This window comes from Eulemur rufifrons, chromosome 14, assembly GCF_041146395.1.
Source record: "Eulemur rufifrons isolate Redbay chromosome 14, OSU_ERuf_1, whole genome shotgun sequence".
NCBI lineage: Eukaryota > Metazoa > Chordata > Mammalia > Primates > Lemuridae > Eulemur > Eulemur rufifrons.
In genome coordinates this window covers 22,585,811-22,612,556 of record NC_090996.1, presented here as the reverse complement: position 1 = coordinate 22,612,556, position 26,746 = coordinate 22,585,811, and the positions used below count along the sequence as shown (strand labels likewise).

Here is a 26,746-nt window from a genome sequence, read left to right as displayed (position 1 = left end):
TCAGGATTGCTGTAAAGCTTAACTCTAATAAAGCATATATAAAGCAATTAATACTATGTCTGACATACAGTGGATGTGTAACAAACATTACAGGAGTCCTCCCTGGTCCTCAGGGATAAGTTCCAAGACCCCCAGTGAATGCCTGAAACTGCAGATAGTACCAAACCCTTTACATACTATGTTTTTTTCCTATACATACACAGCTATAAAATTTAGTTTATAAATTAGGCACGGTAAAAGATTAACAGTAATAATAAAATAGAACAATTATAACAATATACTGTAATAAAAGTTATGTGAATGTGTTTTCTAATAACTAACAAAGTTGCAACTAAACCAACTTACTTGTGGGGGCCAACTTGATTTTTCTGAAATACCTCAAAAGTTTGACTCACAAAATCAGAAACGAGTTTTTCTTCAGCGTTAACAGTGCCAAGGATCAGATTATATCCTTTCAACTCTGGGAAGAGGACAGATTCCACCTAAAGAGCAGAAGTCACTTTTGTATATCGCAAGACATCCACAAGACACATGTTGGTACCAAAATGCAAAGTCTCCTGTAACAGACTCACTTCCAGGGACACCAGCCGCATTTTTACTATATTTATTTTGACTATATTTCTGCTTAGATAGTGCTGGAATCACTCTGCTGTTCCCTTTACCTTTTTCCTCTCTCATTCTCTCTCCTTTCCTTCTTGCCTGGATTACTCGCCTTTCAAATCCCTGCTCCTTTCAAGTCTCATGTCTTTAGAGAGGATACCCAGGCCCCCAGTGGGCATTGGGCTTCCCTGTTTAAAGCTCACCTTCTGAACCTTTTTAAATGAATGTGTAATGAGCTGTTCTAGGTGTGTCACAGAATATAAATACCCTCAGGGCCTGGACAGTATGTGACTTCTTCACTGTTGTATCTCCAGGGCCCAGCAAGAGCTGAGCACTTAGTAAGTGCTCAATAAATACTACATGAGTCAAGGAACATGACAGTGGTGCCCCCTCGTCCCCTACCACCCCCTTTTCCTCACTAATGAAAAGCTCCTGGAGACACGGATTCTAATTCTGACTCTGCCATTAACTGACAACGTGACCTTGGGTAAACTACTTCTCTTCTCTGAACCTCCATTTTCTCATCTTTATAGATGAAAGATATACTAGATATAAAAGAGAGATACACTAGATTCTCCTCTCAGCTCAGAAAAACAAACAAACAAACAAACAAAAAAACTATGGCTTTGTGAATGTGAGGTACCAAGAGTATCTTTTCTGAGAATTCAAACTCTGACTTCTTAACCACACGTGCATGTCTCTGAGAATGTTCCCATTTTCATGACTTGTGTAGGCTGCAAAGTCCCTGCTGGGGACCCGTTACCTTCCCCTGCTCTTTCTGCTAAGAACTTTTTTAGTGACTGGTCTCAGAAAAGATCTTAGAGTGCTTTACTGAGTTTTAGGAGTTATATGCCTTTGATTAGAATGCATCAATATAGAAGGGAGAAAATGCAAGTGCAAATGATCATTGTCTTCTTTGGCCAATCCAGAGGTTTTTACACCAGTAGAGGAGCTTTGCTGTGGCTGTACTGCAGACAGTGGTTGAAGGCAAGAAGATGGAGGGCTTGGTGATGGTCAACTGCATGGATGAAATGATTTAGGGCAGCACAATTGGTGCCCCCAAGCCCTGAGATAGGTCACAGGTGGACAGGATAATGGATTGTCTTTTGGGAAGGGTCTTTGACCCAAAGAGGATGAAACACCTCTTGTTGCCCTTTCAACGTGGCTGGTTCTCCCATGCCCTACAGAGCAGTCTGTGAAACTGAGTCAAGAACAATCATGTCCTTTCCAGGTAATTAATTGTTACTTTCTGCTTATCTCCCTGGCTCTCTGATCCCAGACCCCTTGGTTTCATCAGCACCCTTAATGCTCACACCTGCACATTTCTCCAACTTCGGAATTCCCTGGCACTTTGAGTGAAAGAATTCTCCCATCAGGAGAGAGATTGGCCCTAGCCCTTTCCACAGTAATATACATATATTTTCCTTGATTATGAAAGTAATGCACTGATATGGCTGCAAATGCTGATTTAAACTCTACTTATTGCAGTTTTTGTATTATAAAACCCTTCCCTTATTTCATCCAGGTTCATTTGATTTCTGCCTCTCATTCACCTCTTTTCACTTTAGTCAGTTAATTAGAGCATCCTTGTTTTCCTCGGCTATATTGCTGAGACAAATGGTTTCTCATATTCACTTTGGTTTACGTTAGTAACTCTTTCTCACAAAGATGCTTTCCGTCTGCACCTTGAATGCTACTTACTCTGTTTTCAAAAGTCTCTTGCTAGCTTCCCTCCCCCTCAACTTTTAAAATTCATGTTTAACCAAAAATAAGCAGGACTCATAGAGGGCGGAGGTACTGCCCATGTGTTGCTGTTCTTAGATATTTTTCTTATCAACCGGAGGAAGTTTTTTTTTTTGTTTTTTTTTTTTTAATTTTCACTAACCAGTTCAGAGACAAAACAGTCTAATGGGCTTGAGGAGGGAGCCAGGGCTGTGGGTGTCACCAGACGCAGAATTCAGAGCCTGTGTTGTTTTTCTCGCAGTCTGGTAAAATCATTGAACCTACTGGGCTGTTGGCGGTAGCAGCCACATGCACCCTGGGCTCTCCCAGCCCAGGTGCTTGCACACGTTGCTGATTGACAGCAGTGAAGGAGAACTCGAATGGTATGTGCTTTATCTGTCCCCAAGTTCCACACTTACCCCTGCGGGTTACAGGGTCTTCTCTTTCATTTCCTTCCTAGGGATATCGGTTGTAAGAGAGCTTCCCATTATTTCTTCCCCCTTCCGCACACACCCAGTTTTCATGCCAGTCAAGCTTGGTTGGGTTCAAAACTCCAAATGCAAAGCTCTCTGGTGAAATCAACTGGAGCATTTGACTTCTCATGCTTTCCTACAAACCCCAGCTCTAATCTTGAGCTCTTAGAACCCTCTAAATACAGGATTACAAAGAGAAGAGTGCTCAAAAGCACAGAAGCATACATACTGTGTGGAGAGAGCAAGGAGAGGGAGACAAAGAGAGAGACAGAGATGGAGGAGGGTGGGGAAAGAGAGAGTCGTGTCATAGGTCCCTTCCCTATACAGAATGGGACACTGGCCCTTTTGCCATACCAACCACCTAGGAGGAATTAGAAGATGGAGCTCAAAGGAGTCACAGCCAAGTGGATGATCCTGACCAGTAGTAAACATTTGCTAATAAGTGTCTGGAATCTGATTAGTAACTCTGCCCTGGAAAGGAAACTGGAAAGGGCTTGGGCCAGGAAGAGAAGAGTTATTCTCTCCTCTAGAAACCTATAGTGGCCAAAAACCAAACAAATGCAACTTCAAAATGAAATTTACCCAAATTCTCGGCAAGTTCATGGCAATTGACCCATAATGAATTACTAACCCAAGTTAATGGATCTGGCTTGGGACATAACTGCTCCTTTGAAGTTGGCATCACAGGGGAAGAAACTATGCTCTCTCACAATGTAACTCTTATAGCCCTTGTTAGAAGCACAATTTTGAGCTGCACGGACATTTGTTAATGGTCCAAATCATCTTTCTGGGGTCAAGGGGTTGTACTCAGGATATATCCCCAAAGTGAAACTCCCTTAACTGAATATCACATCAACTGTGTCTTGTACAGACAGCCATTTCAAATATATTCTATTCAGTAAGTGAAGAAAAATACAAATGATTAAGTGAATACTATACCTTGGGGATTCCATTAGAGTTCTTAATAATTTCCAAGAAAGAGTTGTGTATTAATTCCCAGCAGTCATCAAAAGATGGATTAAAGACAATAATGGGGTCATTGACTTCAAGTTTGATCATGATTAGCTGAGGTATAAAGAAATCCATCTCTTGGTAGGGTTCCTCAAAATCATTCCCATCCTTTAGGAGACATAAGGTATGGTAAATGTCACAAAATTGGGCTTCCACAGTCACGGGAGTCTTATGCATTCATAGTACTCTGTGAGCACAAGAAAAGGAAACGAAGGGTACCACGTACTATTGATGCTCAAAATATGGGCTGGGTATGGCTTAGCCCACTCTGAGCTCATGCTCTGTCCCTTTCCCAAAGCTTTTACTCAATATTGTTTACTTTGCTTGGTAATTCCTCTACCTTAATTTCTAAATCCTTCCCATCCTTCAAAATTCAGCTCAAAATCCCCTCCTCTGGGAAGCCTCCCTGTTCCATAGCTGGATATAATCTCCTCCACTTCTGAACTTCCATATTTCTACTTTCTTCATGGTATTTTATCTTTTTCTCTTGCAGGAATTTATATGCACATCTTATCTTCTCTACTCTAAACCTGAGGACAGGATCTATGTCTTATCCATCTCTCTCCTCTAAAATACCCAAGACAGCCTTGAGTACCTAATAGGTGCTCAATAAAAAATTGTTGATTGGATCTAAAGGTATAAATAGTTATTTGGATGCCTCAAACGGAGTCGCTAATAAGCATATAGTCTATTTCAGACACTCAAAATGTCAGCCTTCCTACAACAGGAATATTGACATAGAGCTATTTCTAATTCCTTACAAAAGTTAGTAACACAAGATACCCTTCCTAAACTACAGTACCTACTGAAATTGTCATAGGGCAGTTGTAAAGTACTTATTAAAGTAATCGATTTTGGAGATTTCTAGATCTGTTTAAATATGATTGATAAACATTTGTTTAACATCTACTATATATCAAATATCTATAAATGTCCCCCTTTTTTCAGACCTGTGAAGATTTTATATTTCCCTTTGTGTGGAATTTTAGAGTGAGGTTGGTTTCCACATTAGGTTTCTTCTGCTTAGCAAAATAGGTGATTACAATGACCTCTATAGATCAGTCCTTTTTAGAGTGCTAATATTGCAATCAAAAGTCAGCAGCATTGGTTTCCACATTTTTTGAGCAAAGGGTCAATTGTTAATCTATATTTCATTTGGAAAACTTTCAGTGTCTGAAATAGACTGTATGCTTATTTACCTTTTGTAACCCGGTAATTTTTCATTTCTATTACTTTTTTTAAGGTAAAATGTGTACATCGTAGAAAATTCAAAAAAATCTTCCTTAATCTCTTGGCTATGTAAACTTAGGGAATGCTATGATGCTTTGAAAACTAGGACTTAGTGTTTTTAGTTTTTATTTCAACTTCAATGAAACAGTTTCATGAAGAAAGTTATTAATTAGGTCAATAAACCCTTTTGTCTTTAGAGGTGTCCTTTCAAAGACCAAAGAACAAAAGTCATTATCTACAAGGAATAAATGCAACACACCCTCAATATCAAGTGGAAGATGGAAAAAAAAGCTTTTTAATCCTTTCCTTGTGACAGAGGATGAAAAGGTGATCTGTTCTCCCCAAACTGTAAAGTGTATGTATTCCATGTTATTCACTTTTTCTTTAAATTTCTTAACAACTTCTCCACTTCTGTAGATTTTTACCAATTTAATAGTGAATGATTATCTCAAGAAAGCTTGCCATGTATTTAAAGAAATCATTTTTATAAACTAATAACCTCCTGATGTGTGTGCAAAGCAAGCATTTCACTTTGGGGCCTGGCTCATAGCTGAGGACACTCATGACAAAATCCTGGTTTTAACCAGGTCCATTCTCCTCAAAAGGGCTGACTGCGGGTCCCTTACGTACCTTGTGTATCATGAAAAAGGAAACAAGGTCCTCCAGGGACTTAATGACCAGCTCTCTGAGCTGGAGTGACATGAATGATGCAACAGAAGCAAAATATTCCTCAATGTTTCTCGAGGAGTCATAGTCACTCTTGGGAGCAAAATGAACCCACTGCTCCCTCCGTGAGACAAAAAGCTGGGCACAAGTAGGGATCCACCTGTAAGGACAGGAGGGCATCCATGTAAGAAGCTCTTCTGAGCTCTGAGAAATCCTTTCAGGCACCCACCCTGCACTCTGCCAAGAGGCAGGTGGACTCATTTCCCACTCAGCAGCCTTGTAAATTGGTACTTCCATATTCCTGGCCACCTCACCTGCCAATGCCCTTTTCCTGGAAAGAAAGTAACTTCTTCCATTGGCAATACCCAAATGGACAAAGGAAGTTGGTGGCACGTCCTGCTGAAAGAGTCTAGAGTTCCTTCATTATAATCAGAGATAAGGGTGAAGGGACATAAGGAACCAGAATGTTCTGTCCAACTTCTCTCTGGTAGGTGCCTGGCCTCTGATTCAGACTTTGTAGGAGGAAAGAGAGAATGAGGAGAAAAGAAAGAAAGCTTGGGAGGAGAAGCTCCAGTGTGGCAGTGGCTGCTTAGAAGTTGAGAGTAGATATTAGACAACCAAAAGAAGGCAGGAATGCTTCGTTGCTCCTTTCTTCCCATGTCCCCAGTTTCTAATTCCCAGTGGGATCCACTGGCCTTTTTATCCTATCACATGTGCTCTCTGATTGCTAGAAAAGTATTACTCAGCCATCAGAGAAATAGTACTCATAGTTGTAGTCATAGCGGTAATAATTATGCTATTTATTGAGCAGCTACTATATGCCAACTTTTGTATATACATTTTCTCTGATAATAGAAACCCCATCAGTAGGTATTATTATCTCCATTTTACTAAGGGAACTTCTCTGGCTCTAGATATAATCCTGTATGCATTTGCAAAGGGAAAAGGAATAGTCTAAGTGTCTGAAAACTCCCTAACCTTGAAACCTTGAGGCTGTTTTTCTGGACCATCTGAATGTAAATCATTCAAACACATTATCCTGTAACCTAGCAAGGTCTAAAGGATTCCAGAGGGAGGGAATGGGAGTGGTACCCACACAAGGAATGGTAATGAGAGAATTTCAAAAAGACGAGGGAGACCAGGAGTGAGGGGCAAACAACAGCTGGATGTGGAAGGAAGAGGACAGAGAAAGATGTCAGTGGGAACCAGTTTTCAGGTCAGAGTTTTCAGTCTTTACACTGCTGTGACACAGCCCCACCCTGAGGCCAGACACTGACTTGGTGAGAAGGATTTGGTGCGCCTCCATGCAGTGTTTCTGGATCACATCCCGGTATTCGTGAGGCTGCAGAGGCAATTTCCCCGCCAGTAATTCTGCTGTTCGGACAAACCTGAGGTCTCTAAACCTGCCAAAGGAGAGGGAGAGACTTCTAAGCTAAAAGACGCTTCATAACAAATCCTGTAGACAGGCGTGAAGGGTGTATATTCTCATTTTTCAATGAGAGGAACCGTAAACAGAGGAAAACTAATGATGGTATGTCTGAAAACTCCGGGAGTCTGAGGAAGCCGTGGCTGGTCCAAAAGAACTCTTGCAAAGAGGAGAAAAATGAGTAGGCTCAAGAGGTGTTTGCTGAGCCCTCTGCGTGCCTCACTCTGGATAACCCATCTGGGAGCCAGTGGGCATTGGGCTTGCTGGGAACCTGGGATATCAAATGGACAAATCAGAGTTCTTTATAACACTGAGGACACAATGGACAGGACCAGGCAAAGCACCATCGTCATTATCAAGTAGGTTTCACCCAAACCTCAGTGTGGCCTCTTGAGCTACTTGAGACAATTTGGAGTTCTGCTTTGGTTTGAACAACAACAACAAAAAAACCTATGGACCTATCTCTTATAGTTCTCTAAGTCCTGCCACTGTGGGGGTGAGGAAAGGCCAGCCAGGGAGAAGAAATGAGAGTTCTCCCCATTACCAGGGGGGTCCTTTTAAAATTTGAGCTGGATCATGTCACTCTGCTGGCAACCCTCCAACCACTTCCCATTCCAGAGTGAAAGCCCGGGACATACCAGGCCCCCTGTGCAGCCTGTGCCTTCTCTCTCGCTCCTCGTCTTCCCCATCACCTCCCTGACCCCTCTCCCACCACCCTCCCGACTCACCCTGCTCCGGGCACCCTCACTTCATCACTGTTCCTAGAACACCCCAGCATGCTACTGCTTGGGTCCTTAGCACAGGCTGTTCCCGCTGCCTGCAGTACTCGTCCCCCCAACCCCCGCCCTATAACCATGGGTCCTGTGACACTCTCACCTTTCCCTGTTTCCCCTAGATCAACGGATGTCCCACCCTTTGCCACTCTCCCCGAGCCCTCTTTTTGCTCCCAGGTCCACCATTCTCTTCCAGATGTCTACTCCACTCATTTATAAATCGCTCCTTTAAATTAGCACTGTCTGTCACTGCTTCCCTTAGCTCATGTAAGAAATTGGACCAAGCCTGACTTTTCAGTGACCTTTGGTGTCTTTGCTCTCCCACCAGGATTTGTACTCTCTCTTGACGGGTCCACAAAAAACCATAGTCTTCCCCCCACCCACTGCAACTGCTGAATAGATAAACAAATGGTTATGTGTTTCTATGCAACCGATGAATGGATAAACAAATGTGGTGCAGCCATACAATGGATTATTATTCAGCCACTAAAAGGAATGCAGTTCTGATACATGCTTCAGTGTGGATGAAGATTGAAAGCACTATGTTTATGAGAGAAGCCACACACAAATGGTCATATATCACATGACCTCACTTATATGAAATGTCCGGAATAGGCACATCCATAGAGACAGGAAGTAGATCAGTGGTTGCCAGGGGCTGAGGGGAACGGGCATGGGGAGTGACTGCTAACAGCTATTCGATTTCTTTCTGGGGTATATAATATTTTTGAATTAGACAGTGGTAAGAATTGTACAAATTCGTGAATATACTAAAAATTACCGCACTGTGTGTTTTAAAAGAGTGAATGCTATGGAATGTGAGTTATATCTCAGTTTTTAAAAAATGAAAGAGAAGAAAAAAGTGACCTCTGCCTCTTCTGGACTCCTGCAATTCCCGTGACCAATTCAGTCATGGACAGCAGAGAGATCACTGCAGGCAGCGCTGTGCTGGCATTGAGTTACATAAAGGAGTAAGACCCAAGCCCCATATGCCTCAGAGGCTAGAGAAAGACAAACAAGTAAGCATGCAGTTATAATTTCGGGGCGTTAAGTGTCCTAATGGAGGTAATGATAACACTTAGTGGGTACTTATATCAGGCACTATCCTAAGCACTTTGCATGTATTAAGTTATTTATTCCTCCTACAAACCCTATGAAGTAGGAACTCTTATTATCCCAAACTTAGAGACAAGGAAAGCAAGGCACAGAGAGGTGAAGTACCACACCCATGTTGCTTATGAAACAGCAGAGCTGGGAGCTGGACCTGAGAAGGCTGCCTCCAAGTCTGTGCTCTTAACCAGGACACTCCAGTGCCCAGAGACAGGCCCTGGGAGCACAAACGAGGGCCACCTAAGCCTGCGTGGAGAGTTGTCACTTAGAGTTGATATGTACTTTCGGTCTCGGATTTTTATTCTTTCATTTTGCCACAAGGGCAGGGGAGCTCCCACTGTGCCCAGCATGGACAGGCTCGCATCCGTGTGGAAGCAATGAAGGGAGGGGATGGAGGGGGAGGGGAGGCACTTCTTACTCCGCAAACCACAGTTCTTTGAGGCACAGCATCATGGGGTTCACTGTGTGCAGATGCTCCTCGTTCCACTTCTTGGCACTCCTGTAGACACAGTGCCAGGGCACGGGGGCCCTGATCACTCTTTGGGGAAACATGCGGGGGATGCCCTTGATGAAAAGCCTCTTCCTCTCCATCGGGTCCATGAGGATGTAATCAACTGCAACAAAGACGCAAACACCCTGTAAGTAACTCTGTCCATTTGCAAGGTGGTGGGTAATCCCCTGGGGGTGACCCAGTGGGGCAAGTGCCACTGTTAATGTGCGTTTTCTTTCTGAAGATGTTTCATGGGAAGACGGAGGGTGACCTCACAGTTCAGAGCACTTAGAACCAGGGGCTGAGTCCTGTTAGGATACCTAGCATCACACATGACAGGGAACTCGTATTTGCCGACTCCTCATTGGTCATTAATCCATTTCTCACATCAAACTAGTTACGCAAAGAATCAACACAATGGATGACACCAGATATGTATGAATGGAAATTTAGAGACCAAATGTTTTCCATGCTAAGGAAAGACGGGTAAAAGCTTCATAGAGGCAGTAACATTTGTGCTGGGTCATAAAGAATGAGTAGGAGTTTGTTAGATAGGAAAAGCAGGGAAGAACGTCAGGGACAGAGGGAACAGCATGTGAGGAGGTGCAGTGCCCTCACTCTTGCATGGTGTGTTCAAGGAGCTGTGAGCTAGGCCGTAGCAGAAATTTCTGGAACCAGTGGTGAAGTTAAAGGTGATAAGACCAGAGAAAGGAGTTGGAGCTGAAATGGAAGGACCCTCCGTGATTATTCTTAGGAGCCTGGTTCTATCACAGGAAAGCTAGTTTGGAAAATAAAAATAACTAGACAACTTGATAAAGACAACTGTTGTCCAGATAGACTAGCAAGTTGGGGAACTAATAGGATCACCCACCCACCTCCAGCCCCCCTTGACGTGTTTCTCACACTACTCACCAATCATCACATATTTCCCAATGACCCACTGTGTGCACAAGACACTGGACTAAGGATGGAGGGAAGGGAGGATCAATAGTATGTCCTTCACCATCTAATAAGGGAGCCAAGACCCACAAGAAATGAAACAACAATGCCAGTGTTAAAGAACCATAGAGAAATAAAGGCAGGGGAGAAGTTCCAAAGCAGGCTGAGTTGAAAGCAGAAAGAAAAAGTGCTACAGATGTAAAGGATTGAGTGACGACTAAGGGTGGTAGAGAGAGAAAAACCACTTGAGAGGAGACGCAGATCTTGAGCTAGATTTTAAAGTTTACGTAGGCTCTTGCCACTCACAGTGTTGCCCAGGGTCAGTCACCTCTGCATCACCTGGGAACTTGTTAGAAATGTAGAATCTCACCTGCACCCCAGATTCACATTTACTGAATCAGAATCTGCATTTTAACAAGACCTCCAGGTTATGTGGATGCCCATCAGTGCAGTGATGGCAGGGGTGGAAGGCCTTTTAATGAAAGGTTAAGTGATGTTTTCGGCATTTTCAGTGGAATCATGGTGGTGACTGATAAAGTGAGAAGAAAGAAGGTGCCCTCCACATAGAAACCCCCTGCCCCCTTTATGCCCAGCCTTACCAATGCTTTTCATGAGGCTGCTATAATAGTCATTCTCCTTCTCCTCCACGAGGGCTGCCAGCAGGGGTTCCAGGGGGGGACTTGTTATCAGCATGTTGGAAATCAGCTTTGAGATCCGAACCATCACTTCATCCTCCTCGGGGGCGATCATGTCTTTTCGGATTCCATTGGTCAGATAGTAATAGTATCTCTTCCGTAAACAAATCACCAGCAGGAAAATGATTGTGATTGGTTAACTGTGCCCACCTGTCCCACACATCAGCTGCCAAGGGACCCCTTTCACACAGCACCCATCCTCACCCTACACTGGCTGGTATCTTGCTTTCTGGGCTTCTTGCTTCACACTCATTGCAACGGGATGACTGACATATAATTCCCACGACCCCAGAGGACTCAACCAAAGCTAAAGAGATTTCAGTGGGGTACAAGGAAGGGCCTGTCAAATGCCACACAAATAGGAACAGTGGAATGAGGACATAGGCCAGGGATGGAGCTAGCATACCTGGTGACCTTTAAGGAGAGGAATGACAAGCTCCTTAAATAGACTCAAATAAGTCACCCTCCTAAACGGCAATGATCATCTACAAAGTACTTTGATCCTGTGGCTTGTAGCTGTCAGGGGGGGAAAATCCCCAAAGTCTGAGGGAGACCTATGATAGTTATTCTAATCCAACCATGGGCTTTTCAGTTTAGAAAGCAACACAAACGAAACAAAAATGGCCAATGTGACCTGGTGATGTCAGGAAGTTTTGCTTATTTAGGATTTGCCCCTAAGCTGCTGGGTGGCTGAGTGGCTCTGGGAATCACTGAGTTGCTTCAGATGGATGAGAAGCTCAAAGTGTGGGGAAAGGGTGTGAAATCAGCTTTGCATTTCAGTGCCAACTGTCTGGGCAGAAGAGGCTGCTGCTAGTAATTGCAGCTCACCCCTCTCCAACGTCAGTGGAAGCAGCTTATACAGGGCGGTATTGCCAAACTTCCCCGATTTTAAGAACTGCCTGAGTGCTGGGGTGGGAGGGTGGAGCTCTTGTTAAAATGCAGATTCCCAGCCCCTCCTCTCAGGCAGTTATTGGGTTTTAACAAGCACCCCAGGTGATCCTTAAATTTAGGCAAGTTTGAGAAAATGCTGTGTAGCTCTTAAGAGCACAGACACTTTAGCATCAGCCAGACCTGGTTTAAGTCCTAGTTTTGTCTCTTACTGTGTAAACTTGAGCACATTGCTTAATCAGTCTATACCCCAATTTTCACAACTGGACAAAGGACATAAGCAGAGTAACCAGGTCGTGGATAAGGTCAAGTAGCTAGAAGGTTAAGCATGGGATTTGGACAATAGTACATACGCAGTCACTGTGAGTTTTTGTTATTCATTTTATTATACACTATAAAACCACAAGCTGTTTTGCTCTGAAGAGTTGTTTTTCTTTTAAGACAGGGCCTGGAAACTCTGTCTACCTAGAGCCAGGCAGGTAATGCTAATAAGTGAAAGTGGGCTGGACATAAGAAAATAGCAAGGAATGGTGGGGACAGTGACAAACTGGAGAGTGTATTTCTCTTCTAAAGGAGGTAGCTACAGCTCAGTGCCAAATATTCTAACTTTTTCAAGAGAAGTTGGAAATGTAGCTTCTGTGAGACTTCTCTCATCTTTAAAACACATCTACAGGCCAAATTCAGCCAATGATAGAGCTGCCAGATGAAATAGAGGACACTTTGGGATGTACTTATACTAAAAAATTACTCATTGTTTATCTGAATTCAAATTTAACTGTGTGTCCTGTTCTTTGTTTTGCAAAATCTGGCAGGCCTAGCCTATGGGCCACCATTTTTGCAATCTATCTTCTCAGAGGACCCAAAGGCAGCGATTTCCATGACTTAGTAGAGCAGAGAACTCTCTCTCTTTTGCACACATGCAGGCACACACACACCCTCATTCAGTAGTGTGTCAGGGAGTCTGAACTTTGGTATTTTTAAAACACTCCCCAAGGGATTCTGCTGTTCTCCTCCCGTTTAGAATCACGGAGATGCCAAGAGTAATAACACTCAGCAAACCAAGGGAAAGGAGGCAACAAGAACATACCTCCAGGTCTGCTTCAGATGGTTTGCTTTCTTTCCTTTCTGTTTCCATCTCCTGCTGTAACATCACATCAATCTGCTCTTCTGGACTCATTGGTCTGCTTCCTGGGAGTACGAAAGATGTCTCTATCTCCTTCTTCACATATGAGGAGGTCGAGGTGTCGCAGACCAGCTTGATCCTGAAAGGCAGACACGGCTCAGCTCTCGGTGCCTGGTTCTGCACGAGGTGCTGTGGCGCCAGCCTACTTTCTCCAACCTGACGAGTGTGGCTCTGCGGTGGAAGCCCCTCTCCTCTGTGACATCTAATGGCATGTGTGTGTACTTCAAAGATGACCCTAATCACTGATCACCTCACAGGTATGTTAGGATGGTTTTGTTCAGTTATTTTATTTTTGTTTAGAACCTTAAAAAAATGTTTTTGGATTAAGGGAATTGGTGGACAAAAACATGAGCCCACTGGGTATCTGGGAATCCCTTGAAACCGAGAAGCAGAGCGTGGCTTTAAGACCACAGCCTCCTGGGGTTCAGCCCAGTGTTCCACATTCTCTGGTACCCACAGCGACACCTTACCCAGAGTAATCCTCTTTGTTTCTGGAGGAGAACTTCATTTTCTTCTTGATGGGTTCTGAGAAGCTTTTAGTTGCTGGAAGAATGGAGAAAAAAGACCTCAGTGATGGGCAGTGGCCTTGGGCCATTCTCTGCCCATAGGGACACAAATCTTTGAACAATTGTGGAGCCAAATGAGGGGAGTGTACACCCGAAGGTGGGATGAGGCAGAAGATGTGGGCTCCGGGCCCACGTGCACCATTAATTACTGCGTGACCCTGATGAAATGACTTCGTCACTCCAGGCCTCAGTTTCCCCAACTATAAAGTGGGGATGAACACACTTTCCACTCATCCATACCTTTGACAAGTACTAATAACTGCCGGCTCCATGTGCTCTCCATCATTGTACACTCTATTTTCTAAACCTTGGTTGTATTATTGTTTACTATTTCTCTTATAAATAAACTCAGGCTTTTAAACTTAATGCGTTTATTTTTAAAGGAAATTTTATATGACTATCGGAAATAGTCACAATAAGTATATAATTGTTATAAACAGAAAAACCAATCTCATTTGCAATAAATAGAAGGTCACTACAATTAAATTCAATAAATGATATAAAAACTATGAAACTGTATCTAGATACTGTTACTTGCTAAAGTCTCTAGTCTGAAGAAATTAGTAAGCAACAGAGAAATGTTAAAGACATACTAATACTATAAATTGACACTTTGAGGGAATGGGGAGAATTGAAGACTACTAATTAAGATGTAGCTTGTGTTCATACTTCGAATTTCTCAATATACTCTAAGCACAATAACAGAAAAAATACTCTTTAAAATTCGAAAAGACATTGCATTGTTCAACAAAATGCTCTTCTATGTGAGCTAGCGTGAAGTAAAAGTCATAAACTCAGCTTCCGGGTACAGAAGGTAGAAGTTGTGAGGAGTTTGATACCTGGGGAGTAATAGAATCCCAAAACATATCATGATGTGGGGAACTAAAACCAGGCTCACAGCATCCAGCCAGGACTGAAGCAAGATGGCACCCAGTGGTCCTCATCTTCCTGGTATCATGCTTTTGTGTAATTCCTTCCCCTGGAGTTGTGGGCTGGACTTAGTGACTCACTTCTAACAAACAGAATATGGCAAAAGTGGTAAGATGTCATTTCCAAGATTAAACTTCAAAAATGACTGTGATTTCTGTCACGCTGGCTCTAAGGGAAGCCAGAAGCCATGTTGTGACCTGCCCTCTGGAGAGGCCCGCAGGGTGAGGGGCTGATGTCTATGGCCAAAAGCCAGCAAGGACCTGAGGACCTGAGCGAGCTTGGAAGAGGATTCTTCCCTAGCTGCCTTGAGATGACTGCGGCCCTGACTGATGCCTTCATTGCACGCTTGCAAGAGACTCTGAACCAGAACCACCCAGGCAAGCCATGCCCAGATTCCTGACCCACAGAAACTGTGAGACAATAAATAGTGGTTGTTTCAAGCCACAAAGTTTTGGGGCAATTTGTTATATAATAACACAAGTACACACAACAGTGCCTGATATATGTAAATGGTCCATAAATGTTAGCCATTACAATCATTTCCATTCCATAGATGAGGAGAGTGAGGCTCTATGAAGTTCTCCAAAGTTATTAGTAGCTACAGCAAGAGGGGGAGGCAGGACTAGAACCCAGGAGTAGAATTTTCACTGCCATTCTGCAAGGGTATGACATACTGCCACAAGTACCTGATGACTGCCCTTGACTGGTCCTATCCCTAGGGATATTGATGGTGGCTGGCTGGTAGACATTCCTGAGGTCTTTCATCTTCAGGTCCTGGGCCATCAAGGAGTAGTTGTTGGCAATGGAGTCACTGGGCCCACGGTGGTGCTTCTGTTCTTTGAAAGGTGCAGCCAGGGTCCACGATGTGCGTTGCATCAAGGGCGGATAAAAGCTGTGTGACATGACAGTCTACGAGGGAAGAAAAGCAGAGTGAGGCATGATGAGGGGGCATTTCTTAATGAGCCTGGACTCGGCTCACTCTGAGACTCGTGAGATTTCCTCATTCCTCATGCTGTCCCTTCCATTTTCTGCACCCTCAGCGGAAATACTTTCCGAAAAGACACCAATTGTACTTCTCTGACCACTGCGAGCATGACTTCTGATGTCAGGGATAATAGCTTGCCTTCAACAATAACTGTAAGGCAGGCAATTTATATCTCTTGCCCTTATTCCTTATGGACATGGCTACCAGGTAGGTAATAATCATCCCCATTTTATAACGGAAAATGCAGATGTTCAGAGAGTTTAGATAACACAGCAGGTAAGTAGGAAGGCCAGATTTTAACTCACCTTTGTACAACAGCATGGTTCTGCCTCCCACACTGCTGCAGCCACTTCTGGTGGCAAAAATGACCAAAGCCCACTTGTTAAGTCTGACTTGTCACCCACTAGTACCTGCCAAATACCTAGAGAGGCAGGGTGTGTTCTTCACCTTGTCACCCTCAACAGAGGAGCTGGCAGCCAGGTGTGCATACCTGATAGAGTTCAGACGGTTCCTCATTAGCAGAAGCTGGCAGAGGGGGCAGCTCCGGCTGCCCCTGGGAGCAGCTCATGTGATGTATCGAGTCACTTTTGGTGATCTGAGGGAAATGGAAATAAAGCCACCCTTCAGGAATTAGGAAGGATCTCTAAGCCTCTGAGCTGGTAAGGACTAAAGAGGTCCCCAGGAAAGGTGTTAGGCACAGCGTACTGCCCACAAAACACCCTTCTCACTCCCATATATCATATGTTTCACTTTAAAAAAAAATTAACAGATAAAATTATATGTGTTTTTATGATGTATAACATGATGTTTTGAAGTATACATATATATATATATACACACACACACACACACACACACACATTGTGGAATGACTAAATCTAGCTAATTAACATATACATTACCTCACATGGTTATTATTTTTATCGTGAGACTACTTTACATTTTTCAGGACTACAATATATTGTTAACCATAGTCACCATGCTGTACAATTGATCTTTTGAACTTACTCCTCCTAACTGAAATTTTGTATCCTGTGACCAACATCTCCCCAGTGAAATCCCGTTTCATTTTTTAATCATCAATCTGTCTCTCCGATGTTTCCTCCTTGGCTTCCTTCCCATGAGCAAATATGTATATTTTTCTCCCTGGGGAGAGCACAAATTCTGAGGGCATTACCAGTACTCTATCCTTGGGTGTGATTAAATGGGGAGACTTTAAAAAATTGACTCTTGCATTTTCATATATGCAAAGTGCCAAAGAGGAATTTGCTCAGGCAGTGGCACTGCATTTTCTGTGTACTTAACTCACACATACGCAACTCTGTGTGCTGCCTGTGGAAAGGAAAAATATTATTTACTCTGTGGGTGTCTGAGTCCACCATTCCATTCTGTGAGTGTATACTTGGGAGTCAGCCTCAAGTCGGTGTGAACTTGTGGCTCCCATGGTCACTCTCAGGTCCCAAGAGCCTTTCCACCTCTCCTGAACAGAGTTGAACGTGATGGCATTGTTGAACGGTATCGCGTGTGTTTTTGTCTTAAGACTATATGCAAGACAACCGCTTCATCTGGGGCTGTGATGGAGAAGTTACAATGTGTTTCAACACTGGAAGAAAAACTGCTGGCTTGGACTTATTGAGAGATACTGCTGCACAGCACTTTAAAGATGGTTTGAGGGATTTTCTAGGGACATTTTGGCTCTCTGTGATTTTCACCTTAGGCAATGATTTTGGACTTAACTCCTGGGTAAGATGGAATGTTATCACATTGATTCATTCGGTTTATTTGGGTCTGCAAATTATGTCATGTAAGATAATTGGTGGGGAGTGGGAGTGGGGGAAGGGAACATGACTCAGTTATTAGCTCCCTCCCCTCCCTGCCCCCACACACCCCAACCCCTCACTGCTGACTCAAATTAACCCCTATTGTCTACCCTGGAGCACCTTCCTCATTAAGTAACAACAACAATATCAACCATTATTCCAAATTATTATTATTATTATTATTATTTTTTGACAGAGTCTTGCTCTGTTGCCCGGGCTAGAGTGAGTGCCGTGGCATCAGCTTAGCTCACAGCAACCTCAAACTCCTGGGCTTAAGCAATCCTACTGCCTCAGCCTCCCCAGTAGCTGGGACTACAGGCATGCGCCACCATGCCCGGCTATTTTTTTTCTATATATAGTTTTAGTTGGCTAGATCATTTCTTTCTATTTTTAGTAGAGACGGGGTCTCGCTCTTGCTCAGGCTGGTCTCGAACTCCTGACCTCAAGTGATCCACCCGCCTCGGCCTCCCAGAGTGCTAGGATTACAGGCGTGAGCCACCACGCCCGGCCCATTATTCTAAATTATTATGTGCCAGGCGCCGTACAACCTTATGAGATTTTTTTATACCCATAATCTAGCTGAAGAAAGTAAGTCTCAGAAAGAATAGGTAACACATTCCAGCCACATAGTAGGCTGACTTGTCTTCTAAGTCAGTGGCTTTTAAATACACATCACTCTACATCCCAACACATTGGAAACAGCAAGTATCACTTACATGGCAAATCACTTTAGAAAGGTTGTAAACCTTAAAATTCAACAAAAACATGTAAACTCATAAACAAAGATGCATACTGAGCCTGGGATCTTTAAAAACATAGAATGAGTCCATTGATCTAATAATGGCCTAATTCAGTGGTTCTCAAGAATTGTGGCAGATCAGAGTCACTAATGGAAGTTTATTAAAAGTAGACATGATCGAGCCCTACCTCAAACATGATGTATTTGGGAACCACTGACCCTGTTGTTTTCATCTTACAGAACTTGCTATGCTGCTTTAAATCACTGTGTCTGATTTTCTGCTCTTGACCTCAATTTCATGGACCCAAGAATCGACCAATCATCACTAAAAGCCTCCTCTTTCATGACCGAAATTAATACCAGATCTGCACTGAGTGGGGGAACAAAATGGAAAAATCCCAGCACCAATCTGAAAGCAATCCAGTCATCCAAAGCAGGTACTATACCATCCAAAGAAGATTTTGGCAACAGTACTTTCAGGGGTATGAAGTCATTCACGATTTCTTTCAGGATCCCAGACATAAGACATACCGATTGATAAGTTAGAGCTGTCTGTATTTCGTCTTTGCAAGCAAGAAGGTTTTGTGATCAGTGGAAATCTTTCCTTTGGCCTAGTTTTTAAATCTGTTTCAAATAAAAATCTTCATTAAAAAAGCAACAAGCAAACACTACACAATTCGGACATCTTGAGTAAATTACAATAAGAATGCAAATGAGTAGTTATAACCAAAAAAACTCTGACCTTCTGCAGTCAAGAAAGATGTTAACATCATCCATGTCTTGGCTTTCATGCTTCTGCTGATTTCAGCCCTGACACCAAAAGAGGATTTACTCAGCCCACCAAAAGAAGTGGAATATAGCCCTACGTACATAACTGGCTCTACTACAATTTTAGTCCATGTTGTACAGTGTGGCTGGGCCCAGCCCTGGCTGCAGTGCAAGGCATGTGACACAGATCTGACCAATCAGAATAATCCACCCTCCTAGATGCAGTGATTGGTTCAGGGATAAGCATGTGATCCCAGCTGGGTTAATCCTGACACTTTCACTACAGCTACTGAGAAAGCGGCACTCTTTTCATTAGGGTCACTACTGTGAGGATGTTTATGACTAGAACTCCCAACAGCCATCTTTGCCTTGTGTAGGGGAAATCTGCCTTAGAATAAAGCCAACATAGAAGAAAGCAGAGCCAGCAGAAGGAGAAAGACTCTCAATGGCTTCAGCTGGAGCCCTGTATCCAACGTGGACTTCTTGGTTACTTGAGCCCATAGATTGTTTTGGGTCTGAGCCAGATCAAATTATATTTATGTCCCTCCATAGGGAGCAATGGTCACCCAAGGGATGGTCACAGAGGCAGCTGAGTCAATAACAGATTTCTCAAGTTAGAGAAGAGAGATGCTGCATCATGCAAACAGACAGATAAGCTCTTTTTGGGATAATGAAGAAAGCAAACCACGAGCATTTGCAGAACACAATGGAGAGACGCAGAACCTCCGCAGAAAGAAGTTAAACTTTGAGCTAGTTCATAGGCACAGACTTACACACAAAGAGTCATAAATATCCTGATAGCAGAAAATATCTCAGTCTGTGGGACAGGAAAATGTGGGACACACACAAGATCAGCAGATCTAGAAATCAATTCCAGAGCAAAGCAAAGAGAGTTTTCTTAAAATCTCTGGCTAAGAATTCCCTGGGGCACCTTCAAGGGGAGGAGATAGAGATTCTCAAAAGAACTTCCTGGCTACGCAAAATGCTTTGTTGAAAATATTAATGCTTAAGTCTTCTCTTTCGTAAATCATGGGCTCAGTTATTATCAACAAATTCACTTTAATTTTATAACGCTTCAAGTTAAAATGTTCCTCTAGACACTTCCGTGTACAGCAACTTGGTGGATTCTGGCACCTAGATTAGATAGAACTATCATTTTGGGGCAGCTTATTCCTGATTACATGTGATGTTTGCATGTTCTTCCTGGAGGCAGTTTCCAAGTGCTCATCTGAGGACTCCTACACCAGAATCACTTAGGTCTTAAGTGATTCTTAAGTCGGGCCCTGAAAATATAGATTCCAGGGCCCGACTCCAAATTTTCTGGATCAGAATCTGGGGGTGGGAACCAAGACTCTAAGTTTTTAAGATGCTCTCCAGAATATTCTAATGTGCGGCCACATTGAAAGCTGTTGTTTGGAATATATGGTCTAATGGCTTTGGAAGAGGGAAAAAAAGGAAGAACAGGTGTCTATTCCTGAATTTTTCACAGCAAAACTTGAAGATATCCAAAAGTCTAATCCAGCAAAAATGATATTTCAAAGGAGACAACATAAAAATGTGATTAACACTCGTGTTCAGGCAACGGAATCTAACATGCCAGTTGGTCTATGATCAAAATATCCCCCTTCCCACATATTCCCAAATTCCCTATACATTAAAAATATAGGTTAAAAAAAAGGAAACATGCCTTAAAATTCACACCTACCTTCTGAGATGAGCAATCCGTTTTGCTCATGGTGTCCACTCTAATTGTAGCTATTTTAAGAATGAATAAAGAGCTCTCAGCTTCTCCAGGGATGCTCCTCTCCTATCCAGTTGCTCTGAAATTTACACTTCCTTATACCATAATGGGGATGACACCAACAATGGAACTTTGCAGATGTTCTGAAAACTCCATTCACAGGGCTCCCTTTCTGAAGTCATAGACTTCAGCTCCTTGAGGAGTTCCCTGGTAGAAGAGGAGAGAAAGAAAAGCTAGACAATGAAGGGGAAGCCTTGGGTTTCTGCTGGGCTTGTAGCTCCAGTTCCTACTCTTCCTGAAATGGTCACTCTTCCTTTTCCTTGAGTGGCTCCTCTCTTGGAACTGTTCCAGGAACACAATGCGTTCACTGTAGAGGAAAAATTGAAGGAGAGTTACATATTAACACAGAGAAGAGGGAGGAATTACCCCTCCATATAATACCGTGGCAGCCTGCATTCTTCTCCCTCCTCCTCCCTGGGCAGCTTTAATACTGGCAGTGCTTTGCCCAGGCCCTGGGCATGGTAACCAGGCCTCAGCGTCTGTTGCTAAGGGAAGGAGGGGCCTCTGCAGTGCCTACATACAAGACTGGGCTTGACCTAGCTCCACATCCTGGTGTCTCCCTTTGCCAGAGGCCCAGATGGACAGCAGGAAGTGTTGGTAATAGAAGGGAAGATAGGTGGGTGTTCAGCATTGTTCCAGGAACACAGAAGTGAGTGGCAATAAGAGACCATACCTTTGGAGAGCTCTAAAAGCATATAGCATGGTGGTTAAGTCCTTGGGATATAGAGTTGGACAGGTCTGGCTTCAGATCCTGTTCTTCCCCTTAATTAGCTACGTGGCTTGAGCAAGTTGCTTAATCTAAGTGTCCTTTTTTTCTCTAAAATGGCAATCATGTGAGTACTTACTTCATAGGGTTGCTTTGAAGGTTTAATGAGATAATGCTTATAGAGCAATTTGCACACAGTAGAAGGCTGACCAACTTATCCCAGTTTTCCTGGGACTTTCCCAGTTTTAACACTGTAAGTCCTGCATCCTGGAAATCCTTTCAGTCCTGGGAAAACTGGGATAGTTTGGTCATCCGACACAGTGGGCACTCTATAAATTTTGTGGCTAACATCAATATAATAAAAAACACAGAATATTCAAGGTACATGTTACATGGTCACTTTCAAAGTTCTCTCAAAACCAAGTTAGACTTATTGAACTCTTTTTGGGTGTCATGCTTGCATGTCTATTTTTTCATTCAACTTTCCCAATACTCCATGATGTTCCCATTTTAATGACAAGGAAACCCAAATCGAAATACATATAACATTCCCAAGTTGATGCAACTCGTTCATAAGTAGGGCTGATACAATTAGAAGTCTGTCCTAATGACTCCGAGTCCACTGCTCTGTCCCTAAAGTACCTGTCCAGAACACAAACATTTCTGAGATCCTATGAAAAGAATTGCATAGCACCAAGGACTTCCACTTCCCCCTTTTCTCACTCCTGCCTCAAAGTTGGGCTCTCCATACTTTCAAAATAACCCTGAGCTTTCTCATCTCTTATATTTGTGCTCTCTACTATAAAGTGTATATACTGTTTCAAATAGTGTTTGGAATAAATGAGCCAGTGGAAGGGTTTGAGACTTTGGTTTAGACAGACATGGAGTTATTACCAGGCCTCCTATGCTGGGTGTGAAACCTCATGTCCCACAAATAACAGCAACTGTAATCCAATCAGATAAAGAATTAGACTGGGCCTCATATGGTGCTAATGAACACTGTGACCTTGTGTGTGAGTAGGAGACATATTTCCATCTGAAATTTAGTGTGTTTTAAGTCTTCCTGTACTCAAAAACAAAACAATAATAGGCTTCCTATCTGCTGGGACTGGTGTAAAGTACTTAATGAGCATCATCTCTCTGAATCTTCTCAACAACCCAGAAGATACAATATTATAATTATCCCAAGTTTTATGATTGAGAAAACTTACATACTAAACTAACTAACTAACCTGCTCATAGTTACTCAGCTAGGTCAGAAGCCAAGTTGGAACTTGAACCTCATTATGGAATCTGGTACATGTCTTTAATAAAATACTTACATGTAGTTTGAGAAAAGGTGAATAAAATAAAATAAAATGCCTGCCAAAGGGAATGAAAGCGTCATCCTCCCGAGGCAACCTCATCTGCACTAGAATTGTTTATTGTCTAACTTAACTTTCTGCTCAATAATTCATAAGAGAGGACATGGGCCTCAAATTCCTCAATTCCCTCAACTCTGAGTGTATAGGTTTGCCAGATAAAACACATGCTATGCAGTTAAATTGGAATTTCATGTAAACAATTTTTTCAAATAAAAGATTTTTTTAGTGTAAGTATGTCCCATTCACTATTTGGGACATACTTGTACTAAAAAGTTATCTGTTATTTATATGAAATTCCAGTTTACCTGAGTGTCCTATGTTTTTATTTGCTAAATCTGGCAATGTAGGGAGGTGGGGTCAGGGTTCCAGGTTGTCCCCATCTCTGTGGTATTACCAGTTTAGGGTCTCAATCTGTAGCTGGGAAATTTCCACACATTTCTATTCAAAGCCCAGTGCTCCCAGCAGATCTTTACTGAGGTCTGAAATAGTTGCTTAATGAGAGTGTGTCTTAGTCAACTGTGGCTACTATAATAAAGTGCCATAGACTGGATGGCTTATGGACAGCAGACATTTAGTTCTTACCATTCTGGAGGCTGGAAGTTTGAGATCGGGGTGTTCAGCATGGTCAGGTTCCAGTGAGGGCCCTCTTCCAGGTTGCAGACAGCCAACTTCTCATTGTATCCTCACATGATGGAAGGAGGGCAACAGAACTCTCTGGGGTCCCTTTTATAAGGGCACTAATCCCATTTATGAAGTTTTCACCTTCATGACCTAAAAAAAAAAAAATCACTTCCTAAAGGACATCCTAATTCTATCACATTGGGGTTTAGGATTTCAACATATGAATCTAGGGGGAACACAAAAATTCAGCCCATCGCAGCAAGTAATTATGGAAAGGCATAGGAGAGGCTGCGCGTGGATTTATGAATCTATCGAATGTTCACTGAGCACCAAGTCCTGCTGCTATGGGGAGATGCTAGGATCACAGCCATGTGGGAATACATGATGTGGTGGAAGAGGCACAGGACAAGCAAAACCTGGCTGGCCCCACAAAAATGCCAGAGGTGGGAGGAATTAGAAGATTCACAGAGGCACCCCTAGATGGCACCCTTAAACAAAAATCCCCGGGGAAGCCCCAACTCTGCTTTCCAAAGCAACCTCTATCCAAGGAATGACGGTTGCAGTGCTTTATTCTAAGAGGAAAAAATAAAACACCGTATTTGGGTGAGGAACCCCTCATATTGCAGCTGAACAAAGCGCACGAAGCTAGTCAAGGTTGCCTGAAACTTAAGAATTTAGGGACACTTTTCTGTCCATATTCTCCAGTCCCCACCATTAGCTGTTCTTTTCAGCTGTCGTGGAGGAGTTAGGGCAGAATCCTTTCGTTTATTATAATCATCATCCCCAAGCTTATTTCTCTATCCATCAGCCCGATTATTTCTAGAAATCTTAAGAAGTAGAAGCAATAATACCATCAAATATTTTTGAGCCCCTACTATCTGTCTAATAGGTGCTAAGTTCTTTATAGCCATTAATTCACCAGTCCTCTGTACAACCCTATAGCTGCTTCTCTCTGCATGTAAAGAGTTATTCTCCAGGTTGCTATGGCCACAGGCACAGAGGATAAGGAGGCCAGCCCAGCTCCCTGCCTGGAAAGGGCCTGAGACCTGTGCAGTAGCAGACCAACTCTCGGGCCTCTCTCTCTCCCCGTTTTACAGATGAAGCCATGCACAGAGAGGTTACTCCATCACACAGTAAGAGTCAGACCTTGGACCACAGCTCAAGACTGACCCCGGCCCGTGGTCTTCACCAGTTTGCTCTATGGCAGTAGTTTTCAATGAGGGATGATTGTGCCTCCCAGGAACATTTAGCAATGTTTCGAGACATTTTTAGGTTGTCACAACTGGGGGGTGGGGTGGAGCTTATCACTGGTATCTAATGGGTAGAGGTCAGGCTGCTGCTAAAATCTTACAATGCACAGGACAACCCAGAAACACAGAATTATCCCGTCCTAAATGTCAACAGCGCTGCTATTGAGAAGCCTCGCTTGTGGGCTGGAGTTGGGGCCAGGAAGCATGGGTTCCTGCTCTGACCTGGATCCCTGCAAACTGAGGGATTTGGGTTTACCTTGTCTCTCTCGCTCTCGATTTTTTCATCTATAACACGGAGATACTAATCTAATCCGCCTCTAAGGGTCTCACGGGCTCACGGCATTTGCATTTGAGGAGTTATGGTTAAAACTTCCAGTCAGGGTGGTACCTCATCACTTGTGTGCCTTGAGTTCCAGGGACGCTTTCGGAGAGGCTGGTTTTGGGTATTCAGGAGGAGTGGCCCTAAGACCTTTCAAAAATTCATTCTCAGCCGCCAGTCCACCGGTCTCGGAGGTGGCCCGAGCGCTCTCGCTGTAAACCTCTCGGGGCTTGTCCAGGCGGTTCCAAAAGTCTGTGGCAGCAAGCGGCGCTTTGCAGAGGCCTTGGCGCGGCAGCTTGGTGAGCCACTGCGCAATGCTGGAGGCCGCGGGCGGGAAAAGTCGCGAAGCCGGGGGCGGGGCCACGAGCGGGGGCGGAGCTGAGCGGAGCCCGGGAAGGAGCCTGGGGACAGTCGGGGCGGAGCCGAGCGCGGAGCCGGGGGCGGAGGCAGCTGTTCCGGCTCCCGCCCTGGCCCCGCTTTTCTTCCTCCTCTTGCTCCTCCTTCTGCCTCCTTTGCTCCGCCTGCAGACGCGGCGGGTGAAGCGCGGCCGCTACGATCAGGTGAGAGCTCGAGGTTTGGGGGTCGGGGTACCCCGGCTGGCTAGGCGCCCCTTCACCAGGCGGGAAAGTGAAGGAGCGCCGGGGCGGCGGCTTGGGAGCACAGTGGGGGCCCACGCCTGCAGCCCCCTGCCCCGGGGTTAGTGATGGGGATGGGGGGCAGAAATCGTGCTTTTGAGTCACTGGGACGCGGCCAGGCACGGACGAGGAGGCAGGATTCATCCCCACCCCCAAATGCACACTCATTCCCCCACCACCAGCACACACTGCACTAGATTTGGTGAAAGAGTAGCTAACTCCATCCCACCTCGAGACCGTGCCCCTTCTGGGGAAACCTGGCTGGGAAGACGTCGTGTCAAACCTCCTCCCTAAGATTATTGAAAAATAGATGACCTCCTCTCCAGCCAGCCCTTTTCTCCCGAGGTCCCCTTCCCCGTCACTGCAAAGATGAGAGCTTCAAGTACCAAAGGCGGATTCTTCTCCCCAAATTAATGACAAGGTACTCGACTCTCCCCAGGGTTCCCATTTCTCTGTCCCCTCTTGGGCGCAGGGCTCCCACTCCGTCTGCGTCACACCCCCTTCCTCCTCCCCTTGCATCCCCCGGCCTTGGCAGACTGAAAGACCGGGCGCAGATGGGGATGGGGCGGATGGAGTAGGCCCTGCGGTTCCCTCCCCCCAATCGGAGATGCGGCCCCTCCCCCACTCCCCGAGCCTGAACGTTCGGGGCAGTTTGCCCCGTAGGCGCGGGGGTGCGTGAGCGACAGGTTTATTTGGAGCCTTGGAAGGGGAGGAGCGGCTTGGCTGAAGCGGACCTGACTCGGCCCCCAGGCGCGGAGGAGGCGGGGCACCCCTAGGCTGCGCGGGGTCTGCGCCTTCCCTCCCGCCTTCGCTCCTCGGGAGACTGCTCCGTGCCGGGGAGCCCCCTCCGAGGAGTGAGTGAGTGACTAGGGGTCTTGGGAATTGGCAGCCAGGTAGACGCATTTGACAGCTGTGGCCGGTGGCGTTCTCCCCACGCTCGCCCCGGTCCGACTCCCCAAACCAGTCTGGGTGGCACTTGATTTCCCCAGGCCTGAGGAGAACTGGGCTTGTGTCTGCCCGCTGTTGACAGGAGATT

At 44.4% G+C, this 26,746-nt stretch overlaps 1 protein-coding gene across 1 annotated transcript in view; it reads right to left on the bottom strand.

Moving 5' to 3' along the window:
* The window catches only part of DNAH3 (dynein axonemal heavy chain 3), a 128,091-nt gene extending 106,817 nt beyond the window's left edge, over positions 1-21,274 (bottom strand). The window contains exons 1-12 of the mRNA XM_069485998.1: positions 21,182-21,274; positions 20,720-20,962; positions 16,178-16,282; positions 15,389-15,611; positions 13,677-13,749; positions 13,111-13,285; positions 11,040-11,229; positions 9,430-9,625; positions 6,980-7,105; positions 5,667-5,862; positions 3,735-3,914; positions 346-482 (exon numbers count right to left, since the gene is read on the bottom strand). Of these exons, the coding sequence (XP_069342099.1) occupies positions 346-482; positions 3,735-3,914; positions 5,667-5,862; positions 6,980-7,105; positions 9,430-9,625; positions 11,040-11,229; positions 13,111-13,285; positions 13,677-13,749; positions 15,389-15,611; positions 16,178-16,282; positions 20,720-20,749 (1,631 nt within the window). The 5' untranslated portion in view covers positions 20,750-20,962; positions 21,182-21,274. The remainder of the gene's footprint in view (positions 1-345; positions 483-3,734; positions 3,915-5,666; positions 5,863-6,979; positions 7,106-9,429; positions 9,626-11,039; positions 11,230-13,110; positions 13,286-13,676; positions 13,750-15,388; positions 15,612-16,177; positions 16,283-20,719; positions 20,963-21,181) is intronic.
* Positions 21,275-26,746: the final 5,472 nt, after the last annotated feature.